Genomic DNA, 14,410 nt, shown 5'->3' on the forward strand with positions numbered 1-14,410 from the left:
AAGGAGGGTGTTTTATTAAACCCTCACCAGACAAAACTAAAATACTTTAAAGATCTCTTCAGAAACTTTCCCTGCTTAAAAAACAAATAAACCAAACCCCACCAGCCATTGATTTTTGTCCAGGACCCCTAAGACAACAATGAGATTTCAAGATTCATAACATTAAATACTTTCAAAGCACTGACAACGCAATATAAAAAACCCAAAGTGCATGTTTAGGAAACAGCATCCCCTCGGGTAGCCTAATCTTTTACTGTACCAAGAAAAATAAATCCAAGAAGAGAAAAGATTTAGAGAGAAAAATACATTAGCAAATACAGATAAATTTGTTTTTAATAAAGGAGTTAATTTTCTTTCAATCCTATATAAAACAATAGCAATTAAAAACTTCATTTTTGAAAGTAAAATATTTACATATGAACAAGTAACTGTGCAAAATTTACATGAAAAAAAAAATGGAAAGACAGGATTTCCTAAAAGACAAAATAAAAGGGGTGTAACAGTTGTCAGGTGTTGATAAAAATACTGATCAGCATTCAGTTTACACGCAAGAGAGTTAAATTCTACCATGAGAGTTCACACAAAGAAAGCCAAAGTATTTACAGTCATAAAAGTACTATCAATAGACAATTTAATACAATAACCTCTGAAAATATAAAGAACCAATTAGTATATTTGTAATAAAAAAATAGGTACAAAGAAGGGACTTTGCTCTGGACATCTTTAAAGTAGGCCCACAGCTTGCATACAGTCTTTTAGCAAAATAATTATAGTTTACATAGCCATTTTTATGTTATGTGCCAAAAATTATGTACAATTACTGACAAAATACACCAACCATTTTTCAACACTTGATTCACACTGAGAAACAGTCTTTTGATGATTCCTCTCAACTTTGATTTTATTTAATCTAAGCTTTCACTTTAGCTAAAAAACACAGTGCAAGTAAAATATATTTATGCTGAAAAGGTTTCTCTTTTTTTCCTTTTTTTCCTTTTTTAACTTTACAGCTTTACAAACTATAGCAAATAAAATGCATTTTTACAGATGCTGCTAAAACATTCAGAAGTAACCCTCCTTTATGGGATTTCAGGGCCTCTAATAAGCAATAATGTGATTAAAATTGAGGTTATGTTTAAAATTAACTGTATATCCCTCTAGATTTTGAACATTTGGGGGAAAGATAAATATTCTTAAAAAATCAGTTTGCTTTGCTAACTGACTGTTTAAAAAAAAAAAGCTAAATGAAATGAGGTCATCTGCTGTAGACAATACGCCTATATAATTGATTTAGTTGAATAAAACTGAACTAAAATGTACAATTAATGTTGAAACTGCTACAGGGCTGACAAAGGGTAGCTAGTTATTTGCTAAACGATTCCATCAGTCTTTATATATGGCTTGTTTGGCAAGAAGGCCACTCAATCAAGAGATGAGTTAAAATTTAATTGTCCTTTTATGGTATCCACAGGCCTTGTAAGTATCCTCACTGTTACAGAAATGTATTTCTCTTATACCGAAGAGTTTATTTATAAACAGGAATATAAAACTGTTCCATGTAAAGAGGTGGTTGTTTTTTAAACAATATCCCATTTGCTTGTTACAAAAAGGCGTAATTTGCAAATATATAAAAAATGTCCTCGGGCGTCTCTCCGTCAAAAATACCTTGATCTTTTCCGTTTTACTTAAGGAATGCTTTATATAGCAATAATGAATGGCTTGTCTCTCGCTCATTTTCTAAACAAAATATGAGGTCCCTGAGGTTCACCCGCGTTATCCTTTGTCGCGTAAACTGTCTGGTTGTTCCGACTCCAGAGCTGCCCGGGACTGCTGCGCTCGAACCAGATCCCTGCGGATGAGAACAACAGATCAATCACAGCGTGCCAGCATCCCTAGCTATTCCAAAGGTTTTCAGAGAAAGCAAGTGAGGTAAGAACCAAGCAACTATGTACAGGAAGCTATCAAACTATGCTACCAGATCAGCGATTTCTTTTTAATTCTTATGTATAAACAAATAGTCGAACAATCAGAAGTTTTCAGTGATGTTTAATGCAGACCAAAAAACCCCCAAACCCTGCTCTTATCTGGAGGATCACACTAACAACAGGTGATCCCAACAACCAGAAGAGACAGGATTCTTCACAACATCACACAGATCCCAAGGGCAGCCCTGGAGCTCTTGACAAACTGGGGAGCAATCCCACCCCCTGGATCATCAGGTCTTGAATAAGGTCATAGATCCCCCTTGATCTTCACAGCCCAGTGCCATGAGGTCTCCTTTTGGTGACAAGAGATGTCACCAAGCTCAGGATTAGATTAAGAAGTAGCTATATAGACAGAGTCAGACGTCCTCTAATGATCTCTGAATTCTTCTCCGTTATCCACTAACACTTATTCCTCTGGTGCACACTGGTAGCTGTCTGCACAAACCAGCGAGATAAACAAGTAATATATTGTTATATCTGTCACTTAAAAAAAGGAAAAAAAACTCAAAACATTTGATATCTTGAGAGATACCCACATCCTTCAGCTGTTTAGACACACAGTGACTGTTAAGCGAGTTATAACACAGGTCTCCTGGGGCTGACCTCAATGCATCTTCACTTGCAGAAAACACAGTTCTGATATGATATACATGATTAATGCTGCTCTTCTATGACAATTATGCCTTCCTTTATATAAGCAAGAAAACCTTGGAGTGCTTTAAAACAACCAGCCATCAGAATAGGCAGAAACACCACCCAGTAACAAGGTGCCTTGTCCAGTAATGACTGTGATTTGATCCCATTCTCTGCATGTGCACCAGACACACGTTTTTTTGGCAGCAGGAGGGGTCCGCGGGCTGCAGGGACCGGAGCAGCAGCACTAAGGCACAGTCGCCAGCAGATGGCACGCAGACACCAAAAACCAGCTTTCAACTCCAATTTTAAAGTCGGGAATCTTTTTGGCAGTTGCCTGTTGCCGATACCTTGCCCTTGGTACATTCGTGTAAATAATGAAGGTGTCCCGAGTGATTTGGAGCAGGTTATATTTCTGTGGCTTATCTATGGATTCTTTTTTTCCTCCAATTTCATTTACTAGAATAATGTTTTATTTTTTAACACAACTTCAATACTCAGTGACACCAGATCGTCTGAACACATTCCACCAGGGAATAAAGATTTATCTGCCTGAGAGTTTGGAGAATTTGAAAAGACTGTTCTAAATAAGAACACACAGCCTTGAGAAAGGCCCAGATTGAGGGTAGTGCACAAGGCTGCTGATGTTCACACTAATACTCTCTACTTGAGAAAGTAGAATATTTATTATCAGTACACATTATTAAGGAACTAATCTGAACATGGGGGTTAGTTGTACACTGGGTTGTGAGCGGGTACGTTTGCTTCACCACACAGCTACCAGTGAAGTCAGACTTTTGTTTCTCAGGGAAGTCACCCGTTAAACCAGCATCAAATCACTGAAATCCTGTAGTTAGAACTGTTTAAAGGTTGGGTTTTCAAAGGGATATTTTAAGGCACTTGCACAACCGAGGAGCCTCATTCTCATCAGCTTCAATGGAAATTAGAAGATGCAGAAGAGCACTGGATGCAAACTAAACTTTGTCAAATACATACATGTGACTACTACTGAAACAACAGAATGGTTGGAAGGGTCCTTAAATTATATTTTTTAACATATTCTTTAGTAGAAGCTCAAGCCTGATTTTATTATGTACACTATCCTATGGTAAATGCAAATGTAAAATTTCAGGTGTCTTCAAAGACACAGAACAATGCTAGTCCTGTAGGCATGGAATAAGTTAAGAAGCTTTCGGTAACTCTCAATAAAATCACGTGGATACAGAACTCTAGAACTGACAGCAACCTGTTACATTGAATTTTGAAATAAACCACTACAATTACTACTTAGAAGTGATTTTACATGTAATTAAAATTCAGCATTCCTAGACATCAAAAGCTTACATTTACAGATCTGTGTCTAAGTAATGCCAAACCTTATTTTCCACACTTGTAATATGCCTGAACTACAAACTGCACACAAATGGTGACAAGTGGAGCTCAATTTAAAAGTGTCAAGTGACACGGCAGCAAAAGCGCAGCTGTGAGTCTATCAGATCAAAAGCAGCTGGTTCTTAATTAAACAGACAAAAAGATTAGATTTCCAGGGAACCCGCAGTTAATTGGTTAACCAGTAAGTGATTAATCTAGGATAACTAAATTAGTCAGATTTAGATGAAATACAAACAAGTGTTTGCAGTAGATGTAAAATACATTCCATAACCTAAGTGACATTAACAGACTATTAACGTTGCACAGCCTGCGTAAGTAAGCGACACCAGCGTTAACACTGCATGAGTTACTTCAGCATATTCCTCAGAGACTGCTTCATTTCTATAGACATCTATCTTTGACAAAGTGCCACATTCTGCAAGGTTTATAATTTCAAACCACATTTATAAACCTTTAATACAGCAATTTATTAACTTACATTTTAAAAGTCTTATCACTAACAGGTATTTTAGTAAATTTCAAAACTAAAAGTTACTTTTAAAGATGCTCACGAGGCTTGATTTTTTTTAATAAATAAAAATAACATTTACTAGTATTTAGATTGTTCTCTAACATTTTATATCAAGCACATGTAAATCATTGCTTCTAGCAATTCACTATAAAATAAGGTGAATTGTTTTGAAACAAGAGGCTTCTCTACAGTATAAATGCTTTAGCACTACAAATTTGTAATGCTCAGGGAATCATAAGCATAATTAAACTATTACTATCATGCCACTTGCTATCAGATCCAAAACTCTGTAGGGAAGAATCCCCGAATTAAAAAGAGAGCTTTTGGCCCCGTAAATGCCAAGTTTCAAGAAGATTTTGGCTGTCTTTATCACTAGAGAAATCCCACGTGGCACGTGGGACGAGGGTTAGTGGTGGACCTGGCAGCGTTTGATGATTTTAAAGGCCTTTTCCAACCTAAACAACTCTAAGATTTTATAATCAGATGGAATTGGTCAAACTGATCTACTGTAGAGATACTGAAACTAAGGCAAATCAACAGCTGAAATAAGAAATTAGGCAAGTTCCTATAACCTGAAGCTCCTGCTGTCCAATCTAGTAGTGATTCAGTTCTACCTCACTCCCCTCAGCAGCATTACTCTGCACTCTTAGATTGGCTGCAACCACAATCTCTTCCCAAAACTCTAGAAGTCCGAAAAAAGGACTTGAGAGAACAGTGATGGCTTTTTTGTCATTCCTCCAGTTCCATCTATCAGGGAATGACAACTCAAATTTTATTCCCTATGCCACTACACAGATGCTAAAAATTGATCCTGGCCTTGGAGCAAGCAAATCTGAACCCAAAATACACTTCTGCCACTCAGAAAGCTGCCGCAAATTATGGAAAAGGTTTTTACAGAGGCTGACACAGCAAAAGCAACGATCACAGTGACACTGTACCTCTGTCCCCGATCCAGATCCTGGTGAATCTACTTTCCTTTTCTTTCTGGGACCAATGGCAGCTAATGCAGTCAGGTTGGCATCCCTCTGTCTCATCTGTGCTAGCTCTTGTTGCTGCATCTGCATTGGCCAGAACAAGTACAGTTCATTATTTTTCTTTCAATTTCCAAAATAAGAGTTCATACTAAGGTGAACACTTACCTCCTTCGCCTTCTGTTTCAACCTAAGCTGCTCTGGGTCTTCTTGTCGAGATCGAGACTATGTTGATAAAGGGTGAACATGGAAGAGTTGGAAAGAAATAAAGAAATAAATTCAGTTACAAAAGCAGTTAAAGATAAGTTTTACACAGCATATGAAAGTTTTTCTTAAACTTCTGCAGGAAGCAGAGAACACCCACCGCTCCTGGAGAGGGCAACAGGAGAAAATCTAACAGGAACCAACTGAAATTGAGGTGTTGGTTCATAACTTCTGTGCAAACAGTGCACCACAAAAATTGGATTTGGACATTGGCAACTTATACCAGATTAACAGACCCAACAGAAACCCTGGGTTGTTTTATTAATTACTTCTAGAGTGCTCCTGCCTAGTTTGTCTTATTCATTCTGTATTTGTATCACTGAGTAAAACAACAGTCAACTGCTTCCTATTTAGTGTATTTCTGCAACTTATAAAAATCTTTCTGAACTCTACTTCTAATTTCCAAAATACCTGTAACCTCTCTATTCAATTTAAGAGTATCATCAAGCTATAAAATTCTCTTTCTTTTCCACAAAGCAAAGTGCAAAAACTAAGTTTCAAGACCCACTGTAATTTGGGAACACGCAATGAGCCTGGCAAAGAAGCCATCTCACATGCTTTACCATGAAAAGCACAACAGAGCTCTCGCTAAACAACATACTCATCAAGCTCCATCTTTGAAGATCAGTCTTCCCCTTCATTGCAAGCACTTTAGAATTAAAAGAAACTCTGCAGTTTTGACGTCAAAAATGACACTTTGTAAATGTGTGTGAAATCCAAGCACTTGCCTTTGCTGCACGCATTAAAATTTCCCTTTCTTGTTCATCTTTACGCTGCTTTTCTATTTGATCAAGTTGTTCAAAGAACTTGAGCTGTGCCCGAACATCACTTGCTTGTTCGTATCTTTCATCATCCTGAAAACACAAATATGTTTCCCATTACATTTCTTAAAAACAAAGCTATTAGCTTGTACTGTACTGTAGAGGAACATATACATTTAAAGCTCAAACGTTCACTTTGTCCTTTTCAAACAAATAGCAAGCGTATACTTACACCAGTCAAACTAGCTAGAATTCTTAAAAGCATTTTGTTCTATTCCGTGAATCATCAGATTTTGACTTCTAAACTAATATCATCACAGCTTTAGCATCACAAACATATTCCATGGAGCTGTGTGGTTTTTTTAAACGCTGTTTAGGCATTTGCCTATTAAGAACACACATCTGTCAGATAGAAGTCTCTTGAGAATTCAAAGCAGTGCTTTTGTCTGCCTGAGGTACAATCATTCAGACTCTAAACATTTGACATAAATAAAGGGGAGGGTACACTTCCTCTGCATTTGTTTTAAAAACATGTTGTATATGCAAGACGTGGAGTTCTAGTCATCTGTGTGCATTAATATCTTAATGTAAGATGAATCAGTCGAAGAGAATAAACAACCTAACTTCACAGAACGAAGAAGACCCGAAGTCACATGTTATTGCCAACACGACAGCCTGCTGTATTTGTGCAATTTTGCCATTTTATTTGTGCAATTAAATACAGTTACCTTGTAAGAAATGTTCTTTTGTTGAGCAGTCTCTGATAATTTTTCCACGAGGTTTTGTAGCCTTTGTTGCGTAGCATGCGATACGTAGCTAACTACATCAGGATGGATTTCTGTTATTCCATGTTTTTTACCTATGATCAGGACAGAAGTCAACTGTAAAAAATGATTTTACAATGCAGCTAAATATATGGCTGATCTCAGTCATGGGAATTTAAACGCTGTTTCCAAAATAAGGCTTTCAGGTATTTCTCAGACAAGCATTCAATGGGAAATGGTAAACATCCAAAAATTTACATCAGCTTAACAAAATTTAAAATCTCTTAAGAAGTGCTGTATGCTACAATATAACAAGCATTTTAAGAATGCTTTTTGTTCTACAATCTGTTCTAAACTAGCAAGTAAATACAATAAGTAAGAGCTTCTGGGTTTATTTTTTAAAAAACAAATGTCATTTTTGTTACACCTTATCAGTTTATACAGGTCTAGTAACTTTCATGTTAAATTGCCATCATTTTAGAAGGCAACTCTACAGGTTTGCTATCCCTTAACACTATTCTAATTTCATAAGCTCAATGATTGCCCACAAGCATCAGAATACACAGAAGTTAAAAACTCCAGCAACTTTAAACTATTCAAATCTATTTCTATGGAAAATGCCTTTGGCTAAACCCAAGACTGGTGAAATTTGTTTATTCAAGAAAAATCAACATACCTATTTCTAATATCCTTCTTTGTAAAGGTGCTGGGAAAAGGAACGTTTCATCTTTACAGGACCTGGTTAACGTGCCCACTAGCTCCGAGTTTGTTGCCAATATCCGAGCACTTTCTTCTGACAGGTTGACTCCAGCCATTGATGCAACATCATTAATGTCGTCATCATCCCTTAAGAAAGGAAAATTCATTATAACTATAACATTTAGTTCTTATCTGCAAACAATGCAACAATCCCCAGCTGCATATAATGAATTCCATAGTGAACCCGAATACTTAATTTCATTTTTTCATTTTATTTGCTGTTATTATATGATAAAACTGACATAATTTGATACCAAAGAGCACAAAAAGTATTTTGACAGTTTTGTACTTCCTAACTGTTTTCTCAAGATCCTTTCTTACACAATATTTTAACACCTTGAAACACAAGAGACCAGACACATCCCTACCACAAAACAAAAATAAACTGCACTTATCACCGCAAGACAGGCTGTACATCCAAATAACCTGAGTAGGAGTGAAAGAATGAATTCTGTTTGCTTGTCCAGGCAGGAATTGTTTGTGAGGTCTGATATTTACCCTCAGTGCCAGCTAAATGCTAAAAGCAGTCTGGCACAACTATGTCCATGGCTGTGTGTTAAAGTTTTTATTAATGCTCAAATCTGTCCACAGAAAATCCACCTCTAGTTCTTGCACATTGACCCAGCCTGATCCAGCACCGCTGGAGCACAGGAACAGGCTGCCCAGGAGCACGAGCACAAACAAGTGTACAGTTCCTCACCTAAAAGAGCCTCCCCCAGGTTCTTTCAGTTTATTCTTCTGAGCAGCAGCTACTTGTGTTGAAACGGTGGCAATAGCTTTGTTTCCAGGTAATACTGCTGGTTTTACCACAGGTACTGTAAGAAGAAAAACAAGATTTGTGCTCTGTCCAATTTCTGCGAGAATTCAGATTTACAAGCCTGTCACATGTAGTAACAGCAATGTGTCTGGTGCAAAGACTCAACCTTTATTGATATTTTCTGACAGCATTTCACCCATCTACAACAGGATCCTCCCACACAGTTCCAGCACCCAAACAGTTTTTGACTGTAAATGCTGCCCTGACACACGTGTATCCCCAGCCAGCACGGCACTATGCAATGGAGATATTAGCAGTCCTATAACAGCCATCGGACAGCTACGGGGCACTTCAGAACTGACATTCAGAAACCAGACTTCAGTTAATTCTGTCAAATACAGCATAATCCAAGTATCTTGACCCCTTACCTGTCTGAAGTTGATTCAGTTGGATTTGAGGAGTAGTGAGCATGATACGACTGTGTGGTTGCCGCAACGCTACCATTGGTGTCTGTGTCAACGTCACCTGGGGAGGCCTTATCAATGCCCCTGCTTTCTGAGACTGTTGGATAACCTGCAAATAGTAAGAAAAAAGGAACTGTGAACAATCTGAGCAATAGCTAAGGCTAAGAATCAGGTGGGAGGAACAAATCCTAACAATCAGCGCAGAAGTTGTGATCTTAACACATCTGTTAATTGATCCAGAATCAGCCCATCTTAAAGTACTTAAACATTTATTTAGATATACTGTACCCTACAAGAAAACTAATATTCCACTTTCTGTAGTACAAATAAGAAATCACTAACCTATTTCTAATTAAAAAACTCAAACACCTATATCCAGTTAAAACTTTCTACATGTGGTTTCTACATTCAAGAGACAAACGCAAACTGGATCTGCCTGAACAAGATCTGGAACTAAAAATAATGGAGACATGATGATAAAGATATGATAAAAATAATCCAGCTGGTTATACATAAGCTGTTTTCATCTAGAACCACCATAAGCTACCACTGTGTAATTTTGTACTATTGGATTGTAAAGCAATCTACCAACTCTGCTTATTTTGCTAGTTCCATTTCTCTACCTCTGCACGTTGTCTTTTGCTACTGTTTCATATGGTTAAGTTAAAGGCCAAATTGTTTTATTGTAAATCCAGTACTAACTAGTTGATGTTGAATTTTTACTCCTTCTCTAGGGTCCTAACATCTTTCTGTAACATCCAGGTTGTGAAGGCAGTAAGACCAACATAATCACTAGCTTTTCTCTCAAGGTAAGTGAAAAACATTTGTGGATTGACAAGAGAGATCTCTCCTTTTCATTTTATATGAACATTTCTGGACAGAGCAGGTCAGACGAATGCTGAAAGCTGAAGCATGTTGAAGTAGTAAGTAGCAAAAAAACCTCTAGTGATTCAATAATGTATATAATTAATACATATCCTATAAAAAGCTTACACAGATGGTGCTTTGCTATGAGAAGAATCAAAACAAGGTGCTGCACACTATACTGTTCTTATTTGGTTTATGCGCAGGCCTTAGAAAGTCCTTCTCCGCTTTTGGGGAAATCTCTTGCTAGACTTGTGCAGTAGAGAATGAAACATCCTCCATGAACACTACTCTCTCATGGATATGCAGCGACTGAGACAAATCCACCAATAATTCATGCTAAAATTGGTAATAATTTGTAATTTAACCAAGACTGGATTTTAAATTATACTTTTTTTCTTAGCAGTTAGCTTCTCTAAAGAGATCAAAGATCTCTGATTGAGCCAGACTACCAATTTCAGAAAAGTCACCGTGTTTCTAAGAAAACCCTGCGCAATAACAGGCGATGCACTTCAGCTGACGTACCAGCGGCGTCGACTGCCCTTGTTTACTAACACCAACTTGTGTGGGCTGAGTGAGGCTGATGACAGGTTGTTGGAGGGTACTCGTTACGGTTGCAGTCGCCTTCCCCGCTGTACGCTGAACCGAGGAGCTCAGGAGCACGGCCGCAGACGGGATCGTCGCTATCGCCGCTTGCGTCGTCGTCGGCTGCTGCTGTTGACTTTGTTGAATGAAAGCTGCAGAGTCTGGTGTTAACTGTCTCAAGGCGGGTAAACTCCTCTGGAAAGAGGAAAGAATCTGCGTGAGTATTTTAATTCTAGATCACACATGTAAAACATTAATTGTAAAAAGCAATGCACTTTGTTTCAGTCCATTGGATCAGTCTGTGCTCACCTGAGGAAACGCAATAGCGGCACAGCCAGAAATGCCACGCTACTTCACGTTTAAAGCTGGACAGAGTGATGGTACCTTTAGTTGTGCAAGTTTGGATATGATGGGTACTTGGGCTATGCAAACCCATCTGGAACCCCTGTGTGTATTTAACAATCCAAGCCCATGCTGCCTTCCTCGATTCTGTTTCCTACACATATAGCAAGCTATGACATCTGACGGCTTAAAATCCATACTGAAACACCAGTGAAGATTTTAGAATAGCTCAGAGACCACAGTATTTTACCAAATTCTTACCTCGGTTGTTTTCTTACAGTAACAATTTTTTGTCCTCATGAACAGCTCAGGTTGAACAAGCATTTAAGAACCCAGAAATGTCACCACACACCTACAACTATAACCCTTAATCATACATTAGTCAAGCAGAGTTATACTCTTAGCATACAGCGATGTTGTATTTTCTCAGATTTTCAGATGAGAAATATTTAGGAATAAACACTACTTTGAGATCGGTCCAATAGCTATAAAATCTATGACAAACAGGACTTATTATCAAGAGGTGACAAATTGCCTGTTTATCCATACAAACAGGTATACAGCACAGGCAGAAGAGTATGAATTTGTCCAGAAGGTACAGTTTTCTGTATCATTCAATCCCTTGTTTTCTTTCCAAGACTAAAAAGAGGATAACATATCAATTCACAGGTTTGGTGCTATGGAAAGAAACTGCTCACAAGTCATAGAAAGAAAACTTTACAGATTCTCAAAAGAGCTACGATGTGACACTATGGTAGAAATTACATTATTGACTGTGCCAACAGATCACATTAACAAACTCTTGGAACCAAGAGGCAGAAATATTTTTAAGGGAGCAAAGTCTTACCAGGTACCATTTAAAATTTCCATTTACACTGTTTCAGAATTCCATCTATACTGAAAAAAGATGTGCTGCTGTTCATTGCTGCTGATACACGATCACAGAAATATATACAGACTAGTGAACATGAGTTACCTTCAGGAAAGGCACAAGGTAAGGTTGAGGTGAAGAATTCAGTTCTCTGTACAGCCTACTGGTAAAGTCTTCTGCTTCAATTTTTCCATCCTTCAAAACAGAAATTTCAAATGAGCAAACTTGTAGAAATTTACTGACAGATATTCAAGACCAAAAAAGATTTAAGACTTAAACATTTATTGAAAATAAGTGTTTTTATCATCCACCACTATTTTCATTTATCAATATCTTTGACTAAAGTTGCGCCCATCATATGCTCAAAAGAGATATCTCTCACAAAACTAAATGTGCATCCCTCATACAAAGATACACACTGCATTTTGGCCTTGTAACAACCTCTGGCTAGCATGTGATAACATCTGGAACACACAGCTCTCCCTTAATGTAAAGGTTGCTAACAACTAGGCTAAGCAACACTAGTGTTCATTCTATAAATGTTAAGTATGTCAAGCTTTCACATTAGCTTCAGATAATATTACTTTTTTTTTTGTAAAAACTTGGGATTTCCTGACACTCAGCTGTAGTGTCTTCCCTCAAGTACATAAATCACCTTTTTTATTCACTGCTTTAGCAATTAAAAAGTGTAGAATTAAAAGTTAATTCAGAAGAAGCTAAGTTTCTATTTGATTTATCTCAAATTTTATCATCTCCCTCCTCTCCAAAAAGACCCTTCAGTTTTGAGTCTAAATTTGGCCAGATACTGTTTCTTACAACTTCTAATGAACTTGTCTTACCAGCAGGTTCTGTACCAATTCTTTCACGTTTGCCGCAGTCTCCGAAGACTGTTTTCCAGATGATGCCAGTTTTATTAATGTGGACAGAAAGTTTTTGCATTTCTTCACATTTTCCATAGTTTCCTGTTATGAGAGGAAGATGAGTAGAATGGAAACAGTCAGAGAAGGGAAGATAAACTCTTTTTAACACATGATCTGATCACATACTCTGAGAAATAAAGTCTTTCTTTCATTCACCACCGCAGAATATTATTTATAGATTCATGTCCTTCACCACTTAAGACATAATCAGACTGAAATTATTATTTTGCCTCATATTTACATGTGCATTGTACATTTTTGTTGCCAAAATTTAATAAATGTTTAACGAAGTTAGGAAACACCAGGCAGCTTAAGAACAGCACGTTGTGCATGGGTAAATATGCATTTTAGCAGGACAACAAATAGGAAAGTTCCTCCATCCCCGTGCATGGCACAGTGCACAGATATATATGTACATGCACACATGTATATGTGAATGAAGAAAACCAGATTTTAAATGCACTCAGTATCTTACTGTGGCAGCGGTGGAGGTCGCCGTTGTTCCTTGCACTGTCCTCTGAGGAGTTCCAGTTTGTACGGCTGTTGCTGTCCCCAATGTAGTAGTTTGTGCAGTACCACCCAGAACAATCTGAGGCTGCAGAGAACATGAACATAACGTTATTTTACTCGGAATGTACCAAAGCCCGTTTTCCTGAACCATCAAACAGAAACTGAGCCACAGGACAGCACCTTTAACAGCTACTGTAACATAAAAAGCAGTTACTCAGCTGTTGCAGTGGAAAGGAGGAGCCACCAGATGGCACAAAACATTGCACATTCAGAACTGAAATCCTCAAAGTTGATTAAGAATTGCACGATTTTTGGTGGGAAAATAATACCATAAACATACTCTCATACACGGTGGTTTCAAAACACAACTAAAACAAGTACTAAATTCCTGTGAATGCAACATCTTTTTTGCTTGTTCCCCTAAATGCCACTTTGCAAAGGGAGGAATTTCTAAAACGGCACAACGGACACAAAAGCTCAGGTCTTATCCAGGTCCTTTTGATGAACAATGGGACGAAACATGTTTTTTTTTAGTTTTGTAGACAAGTTGGTAAATCAAAGTATGAATATCACCTTTAAAGAATCAACATTGTAAACAAGAACTTTTCACATACCCAGTTAATTCATGGACTTTCAACACATTCTAATTCCTAATGTCAAGCCAACTAGAGGGACCGTAATTGTTACCAAGCTAAGGCTAGCTAGAATTTTAACAAATCATTTGTAAACTTGCTCTTTATATAAAGTCGCACAAGAAAAGAGGCTCCAGTGTTGCCCAAGCTAACTTGCATTAGTATTTTGGGAGACAGAAAAGGAGACAAGGATTTAATTTGTCTCAGTTTTTGAGAACAGGATAAATGAAGTCCATGGTATGTTCATTACAGAAAAAATATGCAGATGGAATAATTTCTTTTTGTCTGGTATAACAGTGGTGCAAATTAAGGAGACTCACTTAGGTAAATTAACTCTTAGATCTGGAAAGATCCCTGGCATAGGCAAAGGCTCTCCGAGGGGAAAAAGGTTAACTGGATGCACAGCAAAACCTACATGTTTTAAA

General features: G+C 37.5%; 1 protein-coding gene across 2 annotated transcripts in view; it reads right to left on the reverse strand.

Moving 5' to 3' along the window:
• Nucleotides 1–321: 321 nt before the first annotated feature.
• TAF4 (TATA-box binding protein associated factor 4) overlaps nt 322–14,410 on the reverse strand; it is a gene marked incomplete at its 5' end in the record, with an annotated part of 35,616 nt that continues 21,527 nt past the window's right edge. Inside the window, 12 exons of one of the 2 annotated variants that reach the window (XM_080354620.1) lie at nt 322–1,849; nt 5,460–5,579; nt 5,661–5,717; nt 6,485–6,610; nt 7,246–7,376; nt 7,958–8,127; nt 8,741–8,855; nt 9,226–9,370; nt 10,651–10,905; nt 12,029–12,118; nt 12,763–12,885; nt 13,319–13,432. In XM_080354620.1, coding sequence (XP_080210746.1) covers nt 1,682–1,849; nt 5,460–5,579; nt 5,661–5,717; nt 6,485–6,610; nt 7,246–7,376; nt 7,958–8,127; nt 8,741–8,855; nt 9,226–9,370; nt 10,651–10,905; nt 12,029–12,118; nt 12,763–12,885; nt 13,319–13,432 — 1,614 coding nt within the window. In that variant the 3' untranslated portion in view covers nt 322–1,681. Of the gene's footprint in view, nt 1,850–5,459; nt 5,580–5,660; nt 5,718–6,484; nt 6,611–7,245; nt 7,377–7,957; nt 8,128–8,740; nt 8,856–9,225; nt 9,371–10,650; nt 10,906–12,028; nt 12,119–12,762; nt 12,886–13,318; nt 13,439–14,410 lie in introns of both variants that reach the window. The other variant, XM_080354619.1, reaches the window with a different exon arrangement.

Source organism: Nesoenas mayeri (assembly GCF_963082525.1).
Source record: "Nesoenas mayeri genome assembly, chromosome: 16".
Taxonomy (NCBI): domain Eukaryota; kingdom Metazoa; phylum Chordata; class Aves; order Columbiformes; family Columbidae; genus Nesoenas; species Nesoenas mayeri.